The sequence below is a fragment of the Eulemur rufifrons genome, chromosome 19 (assembly GCF_041146395.1).
Source record: "Eulemur rufifrons isolate Redbay chromosome 19, OSU_ERuf_1, whole genome shotgun sequence".
Taxonomy (NCBI): domain Eukaryota; kingdom Metazoa; phylum Chordata; class Mammalia; order Primates; family Lemuridae; genus Eulemur; species Eulemur rufifrons.
In genome coordinates, this window is record NC_091001.1 from 40135164 (window position 1) to 40155731 (window position 20568).

Genomic DNA, 20568 nt, shown 5'->3' on the forward strand with positions numbered 1-20568 from the left:
AGAACTTCTCCCTGGCCAGTCTCAGTGTCCTGTCGCATGGCCCTGGGCAGCCTGTTGCCTTCTTTCCAACACCATGGTCTAACCCAGGGAGTGGCAAACTGCTTGCAAGCTGCATGTCACCCATAGCCAGTTTTTGTAAATAAAGTTTTGTTGGCACATAGCCATACCCATTTCTATTATCTTTGGCTGCCTTCCCACTACAATGACCCACAAAACTGGAAATATTTACTATCTATGTCTTTATGGAAAGAGTTTTTCAGCCTTGCCCTGAGGCCCTGTGCTGGGCTGCTCACCCCCTGCTCCTAAACTCTTCCCTAGAGCATCCTGTAGCCAGGCTCTCCCCTCCTCCTTAACCACACTGTAACCTCCCCAGCGCCAGCCTTGCTCCACCGAAGCCTCGCCCATCCTCAGCCTGGTCAGGATTTGCCCTTTGAAACACGAGACCTGCATCTCTGCATGTCTAAAAGTCAATTACTAGCTTGGCCTCAGAAACCCTCATTTAATTTAGTTTAGACACTTAAAGTCTCTCCGCTGCCTCAGGACCCTCCCTCCACCCTAGGCTAGGTGTTCAGTTACAGATCCCTTGGGGGAAGGCAGGTAGCTTGCATACATCCATTCATACGTTCACTCCAAATACACATTTCAAGCAGCAGATACAGTCTTGGAAATACAGCAACAACAAACATGTAACATAATATTTCAGTAAAGTTAAGTAGCATCTAATGGCACCAGAGGAGCTCTCCTTTTAAGGCAGTCGCTTGAGCAGTGAAGAATTTGTTCCTGGAAACAGTCACCAGCAAGGATCTGTTCTGTAAGGGCTCATCAGTGCGCTCTCTGTGGCCGAAAGAGCACGGCTGGCCCTGTCGATGGCCTGTGGCCAGGGGTGCGCGGCGGAGTCAAGCTGCTCAGGTGCGAATCCCTGCCCTGCCACCGACCAGTGACTGTGGGCAAGTCACTTAATCCCACTGTGCCTCGGTTTCCTCATCTGGACAACAGGGTCCTAGGGTCACTAATGTGATGAAATGAAATAAAATATTTTAAAGTCCCTAGAACAGTGCCTGGAACCTAGGAAGCCTTCAGATGCTAGCCATTATCATCATATATTACTTAATCTTTCTGACTTTGTAATTCCTTATCTGTAAAATGGAAATCAGAACAACAAACTTATTTTGTTTGAGGAGTAACCATGATGGAATTTAAAACACTAAAATGGAAGGCACTGTAAGAGCCAAAAAATGGCAGATAGATACCATTTTTTTCATCTTTTATTAATAGTTCTCTATCTCCCTTTTTCTGCTGAGACTATTTATAAATTCCTTTTTCAAAAGAAATGGTTTCTAGAAACATCTAGAACCTGGTGGTCATCCTTAGTACGGAGCCTCTAGTGACTTCTTACTGCCTCATTCTATAGCTCAACACTGGATGAAAGCCCAGAAAGGTCTGTTCTCTTGTCTGCTAACGCTACTTACCCAAGACTCAGCCTCCACCTCCAGGAAGCCATCCCTGAACCCCTGACCCCCACCACCTTGGCACCTCTGTGGCATCCCATGATCCTATCTGTCTACTGGAGCAGGGACTGGTATCATTCATCGGCATGTCTGTTGTGACTAAGTCCCAAAGATACACTGGTTCAGTGCGTGAAAAAATGAATGAATAAATGGATGCCAATTAAAATCTCTTTGAGAACACACTGTGAAGATCTCTGTCTTAAGAAATTTGCAGAAGTGTTCATTTCCTCAATACAATAATATTAAACCTCACAAGAGTACTCTACAAATGTATCCCTTTTTTAAAAACCATCGCCTAATTTCACAGTTAACGGAAATATGTACAGAAAATAAGACCCAAAAATATATGGCAGCTCAGCTATATTATCCTTGAAACCTCTATTTTCTCCTATTCTTTACGTTTTGTTCAAATACCATCCACTTTAGCTATTGATAAAAATATTTTATGATATTATAAAGTGTTTAATTTTATAATGATTCAGCGGGGATTTGTTTGTGAGTGGGTTGGGTTCGCATGGTAAGCGAGACTGCTGGACCTGCGGAATGGATGGTGCATATACGCTCAGCAGCCCCAGCCACTGTCCCTTATCTAGCTGTTGTTCCTGCCCTGTTCCTTGCAGTGTAACCGTCGGTAGCTTTATATGGCTTAAGGAGAGAAGTGTCTTCATGTTTCACTAAACTTGAAAAATGGGAGGGGCTTCTGGAGGCTTTTTACAGCTGGCAGTTTTGAATATAGAGTCAATTCATTGTTGAGCAAATAGAGAAGAGTAATGGAATAAGACCCACGCGATGGGCGTGACCAAGACACCTTATGTCTGATTTTGCCATATATTCAGCGCTCCACATTGCAAGGGCGCAGGTGGTGGCATGGTGTCTGCTTCACCCGAGAAACTGGGAATTCTCATACAGCAATTACCATTTACAAAGATACAAATAAAGTAAAACATCAGTTTTCTCACAGCCCTGCAAAACCTAGTCAAGACAGAGAACGTCCAGAGCTCTGGGGCTCTTTCTCATAGGCTGTCTCCTGCCCTGGAATCTGGGGTGCTCTAACACCTGGCTCCATGCCACGGGCCCAAGGAGAGTGGAGAGCCCTTGTGACCATGTGGTGGGCCTCCTGCTAGGTCGTTTGTCTATCAAGTTTGAATTTATTGAAAAGGAGTGTGGAATCCAGGACATGTTGGCAGGTTGATATTTTATCATTTTTAGAATGAAAAGTTTAAGCACGTGTGGTATATACATACAATGGGATTTTATTTAAAAAGGAAGGAAATTCTGATATATGTTACGGCATGGATGAACCTTGAGGACCTTATGCTAAGTGACATAAGCCAAATACTGTGTGGTTCTAGTCATATGAGGGACCTGGAGTAGTCAGCCTCACGGAGACAGTGGAATGGTGGCTGCCAGGGCTGGGGGCAGGGGGATGGGGGTGAGTGTTTAGTTGGTACAGAGTGTCACTTTGGGACAATGAAACAGTTCTGGAGACGGATGGTGGTGGTGGTTGCACAACAGTGTACGTAACACCACTGACCTGTACACTTAAAAATGGTCAAAATGGTGAATTTTACGTTATGCATATTTCACCACAATTTAAAAAATAAATACATAAAAAGCTTGGGCGCACACACACGCGCGCACACACACACACACACACACACACGACACTTAGGGGATCCTACAGATGTGAGTGCGAAGCCTCATTTCGTGGCCTCTCAAAGGGGTGGGAGCGGGCAGCTCTGCTCCGCGGGCTCCTACCCGGCGTGGCTGCTGGGACGTAGCTTGTCCGGGCTTGAGAGGCGCGGGCACGGTTGCCTTCTGTTAGTTTTATAGACCAAAGGTCGTTTACTTTGGCATTTTTAACAAAGATTTAAAGTTTCTGGAATTTGCCGGTCAGGCTGGTCTCCCAGATCAAGCAGCGTGTACTTTCTCCTCCTCGCAGAACAACGGCGGGGGGCATGAAAGCGCTCCCGGGGCTGTTTTCCCCTTGAAGTAACAAAAGGGAAGACGGATGAGGAAAAACACCCACATGGAATCAAACACTGCAGAAAGCAAACTTCAAGCCGCAGGATGTTAGCACAGAAGGGAAACGGGAGGATAGGTTAAAACCGTGTGAAGTGCAGAGAGTTCTGAAGTGAAGGCTCTTAAGCTATTTTTAGCCTCAAAAATGCTATAAATCCTGTTATCCCATTACACTCCAGCAGATCAAATTATTTGCCTTTCTCTCCTTTTACCACCACTAATTTTTTCTGTTTGATTAAATGAGAGCAGGCGTCAGAGGCAGCTGACATCCGATAGCGAGACCTACTTTGGGGGTACACAGGGCCTCCTTGGGTCTGTTCCGTTCTTCCCCGTATCTGTCACTAGTAGTGACATGTCGGAGCCATGCATTGGCTTAGCAACCTTTCTCCAGGGTCGACGGGGCATTCGTAAGTCCTGCGCCAAAGCTCCTGGCTAGTATCATTTTGTGGTACCAGCATGCATTGCGTGGAGAAATGCAGCAATGGCCTGGTCCCCACGTCTGCTAAGAGGCCTTCAGGAGAGCACACAATCGGGTATCTGCCTCTGCCTTTCGGTCCTGGCCTTCCATCAAGGCCATGTATCAGAATCTCCAGCTGCCCCGGGAGCCCAGGAATCTGTATTTTAGTTGCTCTCCAAGTACTTCTGCCCAGCGGGGTTTGGGAACCACAGCCTGAATCTGTGATTTCCCATCAGTGGTGACTCATGCAGAGCTCAGGTGCAGGCCTGGTGCGTGGCTGGTGGGGAGGGGAGTCTTTCAAACCTGGATGCTTGCTGCTGTTAGCGGCAAGGTGAGCGCGCTGTGGTGGCTCAGGGCCAAAGACTGGCCATCTCACCTGGCTGGAAAGCTTAGCAAGACAAGTCCCAGAGCCCTCCATGCTAAGCTCCTGGGGAAGGTGGAGAGCCCGCCCAGACTCTTACCTCACACACGTGGAGGTGCTCACCTGCCCTCAGGTGCTCAGCCTTTGAGAAACTGCTGCGAAGAACAGGAACTGTGGCTGCCAAGAGAGGCAGGTAACCCCCAGGAACCAGAGAAAGGACAGAAAAATGAGAGAAAGCTGGGAGAAGAACCGAAGAGGTTTGGTGTTCCATGGCTCACTTGACTCGGAGGTCCTCATTCTGCCCTGCTGAGATCGAGTTCCTCTGCTCCTCAGGAAGACCTACAGTTGTGTTCACTTTACTCAGCTGGGGAACGCAGGGCATGGGAGACCCCTGTGGTCACTGCTCCTTCCAGAATGGTCAGAATAGAGCTTTGAGAAGGGTCTTGTCCTGCACAGCCGGGAGGCACCGGGACTGGCCAGAGAGCCCTCAGCCTGCCTCCCCCAGGTGAGCTTGACAGCCCCGAGGCTTTCTCTTGGGGGCTTTGTCATTTGGGTGTGTCCTGTGGGTGTCACAGCACCCATTGTACACAGCTCCACATGCATTTTCTGATATTTTTGCACCCTGTGGTGGTGGCTCCAGTCATCAGTGGTACATTAAATGTGATGTGACTGTTGGCTCTGGCAGCTCTTCCTGGCGTGCCCTCTTAGGGAGCCCCATCACCGTGCTAAAGTGCAGCTGTATGTTCAGCCAGCGAATCCTTTCAGTTTTATTCCGTGTACTGCCTTGTAAGAATACCAGGGGCCTTATCTTGTACAATACCAGGACTTCCCAGTAAAACAAAATTTTCAAATAGCAAACATGGCTGAAACGCTAATTTGGAAGTCTAGGGATTCGGAACGTATCAGTTACATGAGATATAGCTAAGCCCAGCACGCTGTTCTTTGTAGGCCGTCTGGACACCTACCTTGATTGCAAAAGGTGACGATGGGTCAGAGTTACCCAATGTCCATGGAAGGTTCTTTGGCAGCAGCTGAGACGGGCTGCTGTGACAGAGGACAGCCTCCAGGGACCAGGTCAGTGCATGTGTCCCTGCCAGGATCACTGACCACCTGGCTCCAGGCACTAGGGAAGGCTGGGCAGGAGGCAGAAAAATCCGGAGGACTGTTTCGGGAGCTCTGTGAGCAGCCCAGAGCAAGGGAGGCAGAGTTGGACAGACTAAACAAGATACCAGGTCACCCCAACCGAATGGGTGCACTTTGGAAACAGCTGAGGACCTGGAAAACCAGCAGTTCATGTTTCCAGCATTGGACAAGGACATGAGCAAGATACACAGTGACAAGATGGAGAATAGCTTCCTCTGTAAAACCCAAGAGAGAAGAGGAGGCACAGAGAGATTTGGGTACTTCATTTCTTCTCAGAAGGAGCACTCGGTTTTAGCCATCCGTGAAAATGGCCCTGTGTGGTACATTAGGCTCTGTAAGAACAGACACCTTCCATTATCTGGCAACAGAATCAAGGTAACTTTGTTTTTTTGTTTGCAAGAAAAGGTGTCTGATTTTGTTGGTGTTGGTTTTGTAGATTCTCACTGATACCCAGCTGTAAGGGAGTGATGTTTACTCGTCTGAGTCCAAGTACTATTACCTGGGTTTTAAATGTTCACCACTGATTGTTTTTCAATAAAGATACTATAAATTATTTAAAAGAAAGTGCCCTCTAAATATTTTCATCAAGGTGCAGTAGAAAATATCTCTGGGGCACATGTTGGTAGACAGGAATAATTTGTTTCATTGATAATATTTATTTTTTAAAGTAAATTTTATTGTATTTGAGGTTTACAACATAATGTTATAAGGTACATATAGGTAGTAAAATGGTTACTGTAATGAAGCAAATTAACATATCCATCATCTCACACAGTTCCTTTTCTTTGTGACAAGAGCAGCTAAAAATATACTTATTTAACAAAAATCCCTAATGCAATACAATTTTATTAACTATAACCCTGTTGTGCATTAGATCTCTAGACTTGTTCATTCTGCATATCTGCTACTTCGTATCCTTTGAACGACATCTCTGTTTTCTCTCCCTCCCCCAGACCCTGGTGACCACCATTTAGTTCTCTAGCTCTTTTTTTTTTTTTTTTTTTTTTAATTCCATATGTAAGTGAGATCATGCAATATTTCTCTTTCTGTGTCTGGATTATTTTGTTTAGCATAATGTCCTCCAGGTTCATCCGTATTGTGGGAAATGATAGGATCTTCTTTTTTTTTAACAGCTGAATAGTCCATTATATGTGCACCCCATTTTCTTTATCATTCATCCATCTACGGGCACTTAGCTTGTTAACATATGTTGTCTATTGTGAACAATGCTGCAGTGGACAGTGGAGTGTAGATATCTTTACGAGGTGGTGATTTCATCTCCTTTGTGTATGTACCCAGAAGAGGGATTGCTGGGTCATGCGGTAGTTCATTCATAATATTTAAATGCTCAGTATTTTCTTTTTTCCTTTTTTATGATCTATGAGCATAATCTGTTTTTAAAAAATCATGACATCATCAATATTTTAACTTGTAAGAATGAAATATAGTAAATTAAGTTTAAGCATCAATGGCTGCATTTGATTGAGTATGGAGGTGGTGCTGTGTGCAGAGCAGGATGGTCTGTTCATCGTTTACTCAGATTCTTTAAAACAATAGAGACGGCCATTCAAAGGCACCTGACTGCAAGTCCAAGGCTGCAATTATGCCCTTGGAATCAGCTTCCCCGTCCTCTTGTTTCCTCTCACGGTGCATGTGACATCCGGGGCTTCCTGCCCACCCCGCCCTCTCCCTGGGAAAGTGTGAGCCCTACCAACTCAGGCAGGCCTGGCCGCAGAGAGCACCTGTCTCTGGCAGTTAGTGAGGGCAGTAACATCAGGCTGTATGCTGGGTATGGCACTGTGTTCTTTGCAAAAAGCTTTCCCTTTTTTAGATTAAAAAACACTGTAAACAGAGGCAAGTGTGTCCAAGCAGCCACTCAGGAGCGAGGCCCTGGATCTGTGGCCGAGAGAGTCAGCCCTGGGGTGTGGGGGTGGCCACCACCACCTGTGCTGCTGAGGTCTAGTTCTACACCAGGACACTGTGCCCACCTCCAGAGAGCACATTTCAGGGCATCCTCGACACCCAAGAGGAGGGCAGCAGCTGAGGATATTTGCCCTGAAAACAAGAGGCCTCTGGGGGAGATCAGATTCCTCTGCTCCCATATCGGAGGGCTGACTGCATCCCTAGGATGACTTTAATTAAAAAAATTTTTAAATGGAAAATAACAAGTGTTGGTGAGCATATGGAGAAATTGGAACACTCATACATTGCTGGTGGGAATGTAAACTGGTGCAGCCGCTGTGGAAAACAGTTTGGCGGTTCCTCAAACAGTTAAAACATAGAATTACCATATGACCTGACAGCTCCACTCTTTGGTATATACCCAAGAGAAACGAAAACATATGTCCACACAGAAACGTATACCTCAGTGTGCATAGCAGTGTTGTTCACAGTAGCCAAAAGGTGAAAGCAACCCAAGTGTCCATCAGTGGATGAATGAATAAAATGTACAATATGTACATATAATGGAATATTATTTAGTCTTAAAAAGGAAGGAAATTCTGAAACATGTTCCAGCGTGGATGGACCTTGAAAACATTGTGCTAAATGAAAGAAACCAATGACCAAAGGTCACACATTGTATGATTCCTATTGTATGATATGCCTAGAAAAGGCAAATCTATAGAGAAGAGGGGATTAGGGGTGGCGGAGATGGGAACGATTGCGTTTCTCTGGGGTGATGAAAAGGTGTTGAACCTAAAGAGGTGGTAGTTGCACAACACTGTGAATGCAGTAAGTGCCACTGAATTGTACATTTTAAAATGGTTAATTCTATATTATGTGAATTTCATCTCAATTAAAAGTAATCTGACAGCTATCACTCTGTGTGGCCCCTGCACACATAGTGAGAAGGGAGTAGAAGTCCCAGAAGTGGGGGCAGTGGTATTTTGGCTTAATAGAAAGATCTTTCTAGTAAGTACAACTTGCAGGAAATAGAAGCAGAAGAGGATGCCCAAGAAGGCTGCAAGTGGAGGGGACTTAAGGAACACTTGCTGGGTGTTTTGGATGGTTGTCAAGCTCTGGAGCAGCGGTTGTCACCCCTGAGTACACGTGGGATTCCCCTCGGTGGAATAAAAAAGTAACACTTGGGCCCTACCCTGGGGGTGCCAATGCCATTGGCCTTGAGTTTAGCCTGGGCATCCAGGTGAAGGCTCTGGTGGCTCAGCTTTCAGTCAAAGCAGATGACCTTGAGTATCCGCTCCAACAGGTGCTTGTTTTCGCAGCCGTGGTGCTCGCATGCCTAGGCACCTCACTTCGTGGTGTGAGTGATGTACCTGTAGCTTCAGCCTCACCTGGGAGCTGGTTAGAGCTCTCAGCCTTCCCCATGCCCACCAGATCAGAATTGGCACTTTTACAAGATCCAGGATGACCTGTGTGCCTGTCTGAGTTTAAGAAGTGCTGTTGTAGATCTTCATTTGTAAGACACTTTGAACTGCTTTTTCTCATTTTATCTTCTGCACGATTTCAAATTTGTTCCGCTCTTTGACAGGTGAGGGAGTCCAGGTGCTGAGGCTCTTCTTGTTCAATCTACATGCCAGTGGCAAGTGCTTGTCTCCCAGGACTCAGATCTGGGGCCTTCTCCCCCCAGGCCCACCCACCTCCCTCGTGCCGTAGCCTGGGCTGAGTGAGAATGTGATGTGCTGTGGAGGAAATGCAGGAGCCACTTCAGCATCAAACTCTTGGTGCCCAGCACACCTCAGCTCACCTAGAACTGCGCTTCCTGCTTCCTGATCCTCGGTTCATGACTTTGTTCGATACTCTTGTTGTGGCGTGGGGCCAAGCTGAGGGTACTGGTGTGGGCAAGAATGCGGGTGGACACACATGGTGGCCCCCTGAGGAGGGGAGGGTGGGGCTGGTGGAGGCATCCCCAAGGGAAGGAGCCCTGGGCGGGAGCCTCAGGGACCTGTTGTGTCTATGGTGGGTGCAGTGGAGAGGCTGGTCCAGCCCGCCCCCTTCCAAGAACTGACCCTCCCGGTCTGGACAGCATTGTTACTGGCACGACCAGCTAACACTGATAGGATGTTTTCATGCTGCGTGACCTCTCTCTGCTCTGGATTTCTCATTGATCAAGTAGGGAGCATTATCCCGCAGCCCTCTGCAGCATGGGTGGAAGGGCAGACATCTCCCGCACGGGTGACGGGAGAGCAGAGTGCCCCATGTCAAACCCGTGCCTTTTCCCGTAGTAACTCACAGAGGTTTGCAGCCACAGTGCAGCACTCCCATCTGATCAGTGAGGGGTTGCAGAGGGACAGGAAGCGGCAAGTCTTGATAGCTCACTCAAGAGCCCGTGTTCCTCACCAAAGTGTGAATTCTGGAAAATGGAAGAATGTCAAGGCGGCCCTGGGGTTACCATGCTTCGTGTATGAACACCTGCCAATTAAGGCACTTTGTCCCAAACGTGAGTTTGCAGCAGAGCTTGTTTGCCAAGTTACTCTTTCAAAGTCTGTAGCCTATTGGAGTGTTGCAGGGCTTGGTAAAACCAGGAGTGAAAACCAATCTACAGAGCAAGCAGTAAAGAACAGGAGGTGTCCAAATCGCCGCTGCTTGCTCTCTAGGCCCAGGGTTCACTGCACGCAGTGTCAGCAAGCAGAGGAATAGACTGAGGGTGTCATTGCTCCATACCCAGAGGTGTTGATGCAGCCTAGGAGCTGGGGGATCCTTCCAGGCTGAGCCTGCTGGGGCTGGGGAGATCTTACCCCCCAGCCCTGCAGTGTGATGCCCTGTGATTCCTCACTGCACAGTGCTCACATTGTCATTAGCTGTTCCCTTCCTGTTTTCATTAAACTTTTTGTTTTGAAATAATTCTAGATTCAAAGGAAGTTGCAGAGAGGTTCATGTTTGGTGTACCCATCATCCAGTTCCCCCAGTGGCAACATCTTACATCACTGGAGCACAACATCACAACCAGGAACTGGGCACTGGCACAGGCGTGTGCATAGTTCTGTGTCCTTTTACCACATGTAGATTTATGTCACCACAACCTCCACCTCTTCCCTTGATTTTTAAAGAAATAATTGTGGGGTCCTCTCAAACAAATTCCATGAAGACTGATTTCCTGGGGGCAGGAAGGAGCTGCTGTGCATCACAAAGTGAAAGGCAGAGATCACACTGCATTCTAGAGTGGTGTGAGGTGCCCAGACCTGCCTTGCCTATGTGAAGTCTCTCTTACACACACATGCATGCTATGTACTTTCTCTGTGGAAGACTTGAAAGTGCTCGGTGGCTGTTCCTGGGACCTGTTCCCCTCTTGGCTGGGATAGGGAAGGAGCCCTGCTTTTTAGAGGAGAAATTGGCATGAAGTCAGATAGTCTTGGGAGTGGAAGTTGTTTTCATCTGTAAGAAAAGGAAACTGACCCAACCAGTGGGCAGTTACTTGAAATCACTTGTCTCATACTTGGAAACGTAGCTACACACCAGAGACTACACTGGACACCAGAGTCTACAATGCATTAGAGTCTAAATGGCTAGAGAAAGAATTTGCATCTGGAAACCACAGTAGCAGATGACCCGCAAGTATAGCTATTTTACTTCTTTCATGTTCAATTCCACATAAAAGCATTAATTTTTTCTAACTGACCCCACTCCAAAAAATAAAGACCTGGCTGGAATCCACCAGGGCTAGATATTGTCATCGGTGACTGGGTTTACGCCAGGCTGTCAGCAAAGTGGGTCACAGGTGATGCAAACAAGGTCCCTGGGTCAGAAGTGGTTCACAGCGCAGTCATTCCCAGCTGAGAACATCAGCACCCTACAGAAGGGTGGGAGTCAGGTTCCTGGCCTACAGCTGACCCATTTGCAAAGAGGCATGTTAGAGCCACACATGTAGCAGCATAAACCTGAACTTCAGGTAGCCGCATGCTCTAGGATATTAAGGATTTAGGTACCCACTGTTAAGAACAGAGAGGACTGGCATTAATGGCTCTGATTTGTCACCATGGCACAGTCACAGGTGGAGAATGCTCTGTTGTAACCAGGGCTTCTGCTCCCCATGAGTTCTTAACACCCTTCCTTATCCTGCCTCCTTGTTCACCTGTATGGCCACCTGTGCAGGTCATTCTTACTCAGCATAGTACATGGCTAAATGACCATCTTCAAGTAGTTAGGAAACCTCATAGTTTACAAAAGTCACTTCTTAGTCCACCATATGAAGAAACCACAGTCCAAAAAGGTCAACGATTCCTTTCCAGCCGGGCAGTGAGGGAGCCGACACCGTAGCCTCCATCTTCTGATGACGTCTGCCCGTCGACTGGGCCCTGTCCCACCCAGAGCAGTCTTTCTGTTTCACCCCTGGAGGGGGCACATGGTCCTGAAGCATTTTGTGAGTTTGTGGGAAAAAATTACAGAAGAGCAGCCCCTGCTTCTGTGGGGAGCCCAGCTGGCCTCCTCTCTCTCGTCCTCCAAGGGCAGGGGCAGGCGCTTGAGAGAACTTGACCCAGAGTCTGGATTATGGGGTTTTCCAAACCCAAAACTATGTCTACCATCCATGGGACATTTTGTAAGTTGCTTATTATTGTGAAAAAATAAAAAAAAAAAAAACACCTATCTTTTTCAGTATTTAAAGTTTCTCTGAGGCTGTTCTTGAATTCAGTTCCTTTTTTGTCTAAATGCAAGTCACACTTTCATCTTCGCCCTTTGGCCATACAAGAGGTTGCAAGGGCACTTAGGAACTCATCAGAAAACAAACAGTACCTTCTGAAGATAACAAAGTCATTGCATTTGTTTTTCTGCACGCAAGATGAGAGATAATAGATAGAGGAATGCATGTGCTTTGTACAACTCGCTGTCCTCACCACCTCTGATACCGATGAGTTCTTCCTGCCCTTGGATTCTTGGTCTTACCAGAGTATGAATAATACTGTGTTGCCATGTGACATGTACGTACATAAACACACACATTATTAAGGCCTCACTTGTGATCAAGGCTAAAAAAGATTGTGGTGCTGTTGTTATTGTTAACGTAAGTGTTCATGACCTCAAAGTGTTTGTACGTTTGAGGCCAGAGACAGAGGGTGTCAGCCTGAGGTCATTCTTACATAGACTTGAACTTGGCTTCTACTCTGGCACAAGGCAGAATAAACAGTTGAAACCATATGAAAAAGGAAAGCATCTCAAAGGAGTAATTTAGTGAGTAAATTAGAGAAAGAAGAGAGTATTTCTAGGAGAGTTAGGAGGACTTAGTACATCTTAACTGCTATATATTTAAACATTTTTTTAGTATACATATAAAGAGAGAATTTGGCTCTGCCATGTATATTCTTAAGGAATTAAGGAATGAATTGCAATGAATATACATTGCTTCTCCCTCAGAAAAAAATGAGAAAATTTTTAAATGTTTTCATGTCCTTGTGTTTTACTTATTTATTTGCTGGTTTCCTTTTCTGTCAGACAGATTTGCAAAAATGAAATTTATTTCTGTTTAGGTTCATAACACCTAAGAGTGTGTTTGTGTGGCCTTGGAATGAATACTTAGTTCTGTTCTTAAGAATCTGATCGTTTTTTCAGGGACTCAATTATTTAGCATACTCTAGGAACTGAAAATTGCATGACTTTTTATTTAAGTATAGATAATAATATAACACTATGAAATGTACTGAATTGCTTGCTTAAGTAAATCAAGTAAAGGGAACATTCTTTGAGATAATGCTATTGAATTAAGCAATGCTTTGAATAGTAGATAGGGCTAATGTGTGGCCTATTTATTTTAATGGCATTTCACTTTTGACTTTGTTAAATTGGACAAATATGTAAAATTATTTATTTAAAATCAAAAAAAGAATCCAAACTTCTCTCCATTTTACGCAGAATTGCAAAATTGCAGTTGGTTCTGGTCTCCTGGAAACCAAGTATATGATGCTTTGCTAAGCAAGTAATTGGCAGCGTGGAGTTTTGCATTGCAGAAGCTCATTAGTGAAGGTGGGATTCCACACTCCTCCAATTAGTGGGCCCTGAGCCATTCACCTTGAAAGTATGATTCAGTTCACCGAAATCTTGTCACCAGCTCTTTAGGAAGATACTCATATGTGAGCCGAAGTTCCTTATCTAGCAACCTTTCGGATTTCGAGGTACATGTAAAAGGACTTGTTTTGCAGGTTATCTGGCAGTTGGTGAGTATCTTGGGAAGCTAATTGACATCTGTGGTTAGGATCTGTTATTTAAATATGGAACCATTGAAATGCACCTTTGGATTGTTTTTGGATAACAACCACCTGAGCTAACATTCAATGAGCTTTTACTCTGTGTCTCACATTCTAGGTGCTCTACAGGTGTTGTGTCCTTAGGTTACACAAGATGAGAAACCTAGGCAGAGAGTGGGTTAGTAACTTGCCTAAGGTCACCCAGCCAGTTAACCGACACAGTCACGATTCGAACACAGGACCTCTCTCCCCGGACTGTTGCCTCATGACTAGCAGAGCCTCATCTCTCTTCCTGCATAGTGGATTTCCCCTCTCATGTAGCATCTGCTGAATAAACTTGTCAGCAAAAGCCAAGTGACAGGAGGAAGAAGGAAGGAAGGAAGAAAGGACTGATTGTTGTACAGGCTTTGCAATGATCTGGCCTCTGCCCTTTAGTTCTTAAAAATGCCAAAGAGAAGACTTTACAGATAAGGTCATTTTCTAAAAGAGGTAGGGTGAACATTCCCAAAGTCACGGGTTTGTAGATTTTAATGTTTCTGAAATGTTTATTGACAAAACCCTCTAATACATTTGTTATAGAAATGAAATAAAGGAGAAACAATGTCCAGCATTTTAGAAGAAAGGCCTTTATAAATTATACAGATTCCATCCCTTTGGCCTGCTCTGTTGGGAAACTTCTCTGGGATCCCCAGACGAACTCTCATTTGCTCCTGCTGCAGGAGTACCAGTGAGCTGTTTGGGAGGTGAGCTAGGGGTCCTGTCTTCCTGGCCCCCTGGGACTCCAGCTTCAGCCTCCAGGTTTGTGCTGGGCCCTCCTGAGATGACCTGATTCTAGAAACTCCTCCTGGAAGTAAGTAGGTTAGCTCATCTAGGCCTCGGGGGAATCTCCCTCACAGTGTCTGGTGCTTTGTCCAACTTCTGAGCCAGAGAGGCCCGAAGGGGATGCCTTTCTGTTTGGATAGCTGCAGCCCAGACCAGACACACGAACAGCAGCATCAGGACAGTGGCCTTCTCCCCGGCCTGGGGCCCTGTGCCCACCAGTCCTGGGACTGCTGACTCAAGTCCGTCCTTGCCCCCAGTGAGCGTCCAGCTATTTCCAAGGAGGAGTTGAGGGGAGAGCATGTCATGTAGGTGCGCTGAGGGGCAGCACCACCGTCGCCCGGCTGTGTTCATGCACACTGTCACAGTGGTGCACCTGTATAGGTGAAGCAGCCTGTGCAGGTATTGCATTGTGATAAAGTCATGAGCTGATTTGTCTTTGATGACAGGGAAATGACAGTGAGTATCAATCTGCACTGTTGTTTTTCTGCAGTTTTTGCTTTTTTTTTTTTTTTTAAAGAGCCATCTCCCTGAGCATTCTTTGGGTTTTCCTCGTACCCGGCTCTCCTATCTGCCACCGGGAGGCTGGCCTGAGCCACCCAGGCTAGGCCTGGGAGCAGCTGAGGGCCTGGGCTGGCGTTGGCACCACCCCTCTCTGCGGACGGGCCCCGCATTCGCATCATTTGTTCATCACCATGGAAGAACCGGGCTGTTGAGCTGACCTACTTTTCCTGTTTGCCCACAGCAGGCTAAGCCTGTTTAGCCTTGTCCAGAGGGGCTGGGCAGAGCAAGTTGCTTCCTGAGTCATACAGCAGGCAGTCTTCTGAGTGAGCATGGTTGAATCTGTGTGTCCCGTTCGCCACTAGTCTAAAGGGTCAGAGCCCACCACCCAGGGTGGCTCGAGTCAAGGGTCCAAGCACAGGGGTATCCCGAGACCCATGTTCAGCCTCTTCCCCGGAGATCCTGCATTAGGATTATTGCTGGCAAGCAAAGCCAGGCTTCTTTCCAAACTTTAAACACAGATTCCTAAATGGAAGCTCTTCATATCCCATACTGAGCACATGTCCTGAGCCCTAAGAACATCAGCCGCTTGAGATGGGTGGGAACCATGCCTGTCCTTGAAGGATTCACCACTGAGGAGCAGGGTGGGGGGAGGGGGAACAGTCGTGGACAGCTCAGGCCAAGGTGAAGCAGAAAAGAGCGGATGGTGATGGGCCATGGAGGCAGAGGAGGACACCCTGGCAGGGCAGAAGGTATTGTGGGGAGGCACCATGTGATTGGAGGTGGGGCTGAAGTCACAGGTTGGCAGCTCCTCATCTGGGGCTTTGAATGCTACACTTTGGACCCATGGGAAGTGCCAGTGGATGTGTATGTTATTCCCCACCCACCCCACCCCCACACACATTTGTGCTTTTATTTTTGCTGAAATATTGCTATGGTGCTGCTTTGGGGCATAGGATAGTGTCTGTTAGAGTCGTTTGGGGGGAAAAGTTGGGATGAGACATCATGATTAAATACGCTGATGCACCAGAAAACCGTAAGGCCGAGCAGCGCCTGTGTGTTCTGCATAGCAGCGTGCCTTAGGAACGGTGTCCTGGGCCTGTGCTTTCTGATTCTGAAGGCGTGACTGAGCCTTCTCAGGGAGGCGGACATATGTTGGACTCTCCCTGATACCCCGAAACTACCACCCAGAGCTTTCAAGGAGGCGCTGGGCCGGTGGGTGAATTGTGCATTTATTGGGGCCACTTCATTAGCCGTCTGCAAAAAGGGAGAATTCAATCTCTGTTTTAAAAAAGCAAAAACATACTTCTCATTTCTCTTGCAGTTTCTTCAGCGTTATCCAGGGTCAGGGTGACAGATGTGAGTAAGGTGACAGATCTAAGATGTCTTTAATTTACAACATGAATATACAAATGTACGTCGAAAAACTGGAGATTTCTAGTCCTGCCAAGGCAAACCCAGTTGGCCTTGACATGGTGTAAAAATCAGACATTTCTAGAGCTGCTAACACTCTCCCTTTGCTTGGCGAGCAAGACTGGCCATGGTTTCCCGCCAGGGCAGGGTCCTCCTGGGGGAAGCGGGTGGGCCCTGGCGCTTCCTGCCCAAGGTGCCGTCTGTGTCTGTTTTCATGTCTCATCTTTCCATCTGGATTGTCACGTCTGAAGGCCAGGCCTTTCTTCAGACGTTGGGTGTGGCAGGGCCTACCAGTGTTTCTTGAGGAGAAACATCAGCTTCCGGGCCCCTGACCCTGCTGCTCTGAGATCCCTACCTCAGTGCACCGTGGGAGGCGGCAGTGGTGGGGCGGGGGGGGGGGGTGGGGGGGGGACTCCTGTGAAGTCGGGCAAGAGGGAAGGCGGCCGCCACTCTGTGCTGGATATCGTCTCTATTCCAACGTTGACGGTGCGTCCAGAGACGTGACCGTTCCCGTAAGGCCTCCCTGTGGCAGGTGTCTCACGGCTCAGGACGCAGCCCCACCTTAGAGGGGTCCTGGCATTGCCTGGCTCTGCTGCTAATCCGCGTGGGACTTTGAACCGGGTGGCTTAGAATATTCTCTCGTTTTCATTTCCCCTCCCTCCCCGTCATCTTTGGACATTCAGCATATGTTTATTGAGTGCTGGCATGTGACTCCGAGTCTCCATGCTCTAGAATCGAAGAGGGAAACTGGAGATATTAGGCCCTATATTGCTTCACCACCTCACTAGGGAGAGTTACGAGCTGCTGGTGAAGGGCTTGCTGGAGGGGGTGGGGGGCTCTCCGTGTGTTTGGGTTCAGTCTGTATGCAGTGGCTCTTGCTCAGGCAGAGGTGTGCCCTTCTCCTTGCGACATTCAAGGAGATCAGTTGTCCTGGTCAGCTTTTTCCCCCACTGACCCCTGATCCCTGCATCCCAGCTTCTCTGTCTACTGGTTGATCTTCCCGACATTAGTTTTGTTCTTGTGCATCCAATCCATTCGTACACGGATATCCTGAAGTTGGGCTGATTGGGGTTTGGGGGGGCGGGGCACGTCCAGGATCGGTTCACTCTGTGGATTAGGGTCTAGGGAAAGGCTGATGGCTCCCAAGTTCCCACCGCTGTGACCACCAGGCCAGCTGGGCTTGCATCAGCCCCAACCAACCAGAATTTTCAGACAACTCAGATTTTAAAAAGAGAAGAAAGAGCCTGTCAGTTTAGTGATCTAGCAGATATATCTCAACGCTTTTTAGTTTTTAATTGACTTTTTAAAAATGGTGACTTAGTGCCCTTTTCCCTATTAGTGCATCGTTGTAGCTGCTATTGAGGCGTTCCCGAGGTTGAGGGCCTGGGCTGGGTGTGTTCTGACGGGGAGGGCTGACGTAGAACAGCTGGACAGATCCGGGGTTTCCTCGTCCACCCACCTTCCTCCTGTCAGTGTGTGCCGGTGAATTCTTGGCTCGTTGGGAGTGAGACAGGATCCTCCAGGTCTGCTTCTGTCTGTGTCCTACGTGAGGTGTGTAGCTTTGCCAGGTCTCAGCATGACACACTTGGATGACGGCAAACCAGGTCACACTCTCCAAGGGTTATTAGAAAGGCCCCAGCCTGGGTGTGATGCTGCCGCAAGGTGTGCTGGGCCTCTGCAGTGGGCTGGCCACATCCAGGGAGCAGGCCAGGCTCAGAGGTCGTGGGCACTCTCAGCTGGCCTCAGGGGCCCACCCAGGCCCCTCACCAAACCACATTTGGCTGTAGGGGTAGATGGTGGGGGGAGGCATGGCAAAATTGGCTTCAATCTAGCGGTCAACAAAGGAGCTATTCAGGGACCTCCCTGACAGTGTCTACCCTTGAATGCCCTCTGCACGAAGTTGTGCAAGCCTGTCCCTGGACCCAGGTCAAAGTGGGAGGGAGATGAAGGTACTCTGGGCAGTACTACAGGTGTAACTGCACCCTCAGGCCATCAGACCAAAATGCAGTCAGGAGACCAGCCGTCCAGAACTGCTTCAGGCTCCATATGTAACCCCGTTTTCTCACACCCCTGGCACTTTGTACAAACTGTTCCTTCCACGGGGATGCCTCTCCCATCTCGGCTGGATTGTATTAATACAACAGAGAGCCAACGAAAGGAACAGATGAGGTGGTAACTTCATGGATACCTCTTAAAAGTGAGTGAATGAAGTAATAGTGAATCACAAGAGCGTCGTGCAGTGTGGAGGAAGAGAGCGCCCGCTGCTGGTGGTGTCCTGCACGCTCCCTGTGGGCCCCTGCAGTGTCAGCAGAGGGGGTGGGCAGGAGCCTCTGGCTGCGTTCGCTAAACTGCAAATGAAAGAGTGATGGTGCCAGGGGAAGAGGGAAGACGATGGAAAGTAAGGGTGCTTCGTACCAACAAGGTGTGTGGCGCTGGACACGCGTAGGCCAAGTGACCTGCGGCTCTGAAGGTCCCAGCCTGTTTTCATTTGAAAGTCACGGTTTCTGACCACTGCGCCGTGGCAGAGGAGGCGATTAACCAGGTGAGGAGTCCTAGTGGATCCCCATGGCGACTGTGGGAGGCGAGTGTCATCCGCTTCAGTGTACAGGTGTGGTCATCGATCGAGGCGCTTTCTAAGGCCACGAACACTAAGTGAAGGAAAGAGGGTGGAGGGCCTTGCAACCTAGACCTGGTCAGCTCCCAAACTAACTGCTGCCTCCTACACTTAGCAAATCTTATTAGCAAAGACGCTGATGGGGAAGACTGAGGGAGGTTTGGTTAGTTATTGAAGCGCTGATGTTAAACCCAAGATTCTGCAGCCTACGTGTCCAAAACTAATTTGACTTCTGTCCCAAGGACATCTTCTTTTTCTTTTGCTCTCCTTGCAGCCTTGAGTGTAGCGAGGATGAGTGCTCCTGGACCTGAAGGGGCACTGGGGGAACAGTTATGTGGTGGGGAGCCGCTGGGCTGGAGCTGTGTTTTGTCGATTCATTTCGGTTTGTCTGCGGCAAACAAAGGCTTTCACTGACTCAGCTCCAAGCATGACTCATAAATCTCCTTTTCCCCTCGCGCTGATTTTTCTAGGCCTCTTTTGTCCACACCCTGACCACACACGGTCACCCATCGGCATCTCCAGTTGACTCGAGTCGACACCATGCCGTCCGAACTCTTGATAAAGAGGCCCCCTGAGAGGAATATTAAGTGATTGGAACCTAAGTGTCAGAGGTCGCAAGGATAATAAGTCGTGTTGGGATGGCTCTTCAATCCAGATGTCGTGACCATTTCTATTTTGGAAATTCTTTGCTGACCAAACGATGTCATTGTAAATTTAGTTAATAACAAATTCTCTAACTTTCTCCATCCATTCCTTCACTGGCTATGTCACTGTCTCCCTGAATAATGAATCATCGGATCCCTGGGGAAAGGAAAGCAGGAAGAATCGTGTCCATAACAGACAGGCGACACCTCGGCCACAGCCTGGCAGATGCGGGTGGTAGCGTTCGCTTTGGTCCCAAAGCTTGCGGAAGGTCTCGTCTTGGTTTCTTCTGTGTGAGGCCCCAGCAAGCGCCATGAGACGCGGCTCCCCGGGACAGGCTGGAGTGGGCTAGTGCCAGTTAAGGTTGGGTCTGCCGGCCTTGCCATTTCCAGGTCATGGAATGTGCTGGAACGTGATAAGAATCCCTTAGTCAGAGGGGAATTGGGATTGCAAGAGCAGCCGGCCCCCAGCTTTCCGCTGTCCATTTGCTTTAGAAAAACTATTTTTTCCCCAGTGAATGAATCACTGTAACCCGAAAAGCCATTCCCTGGAGAGGAAGATTCAAAATATGGAAGTTATTTCCTAGTTCCCCAAATGACAAAGGGGAACAAGTGAGCATCGCAGTCCATCGGCAGCTGTCTCTCACAGCCTTTTTATTTCCTACATATAATGAGGAGAAATCATTACCAAGCTCCCATGTGTGAGATACAGACGTTAATCCAAACGACATGAGGTCCCCTCCCCAGGGACTGTGAGAGGACAGAAGGTGCACGCTCTGTTGGCAATAAACAAAGCCCCGTCGGCTGGGGAGTTCTGTGTGCTTGGTTTTCCCTCTTTTAATTTCAACTTGTTCTCGGCTTCTATATTTTCTCTTTTAATGAACTAAATTTACCAGACTTAGTTGATATGGTGGGGAGGAGTATTAGGATTTTCCAGTTGGTTGGGACCTATAA

General features: G+C 47.9%; 1 protein-coding gene across 1 annotated transcript in view; it reads left to right on the forward strand.

The window, feature by feature from the left end:
• The first annotated feature begins 5467 nt into the window (after positions 1 to 5467).
• The window catches only part of NPAS2 (neuronal PAS domain protein 2), a 109537-nt gene continuing 94436 nt past the window's right edge, over positions 5468 to 20568 (forward strand). The window contains exon 1 of the mRNA XM_069494407.1: positions 5468 to 5866. Within this exon, the coding sequence (XP_069350508.1) occupies positions 5799 to 5866 (68 nt within the window). The 5' untranslated portion in view covers positions 5468 to 5798. The remainder of the gene's footprint in view (positions 5867 to 20568) is intronic.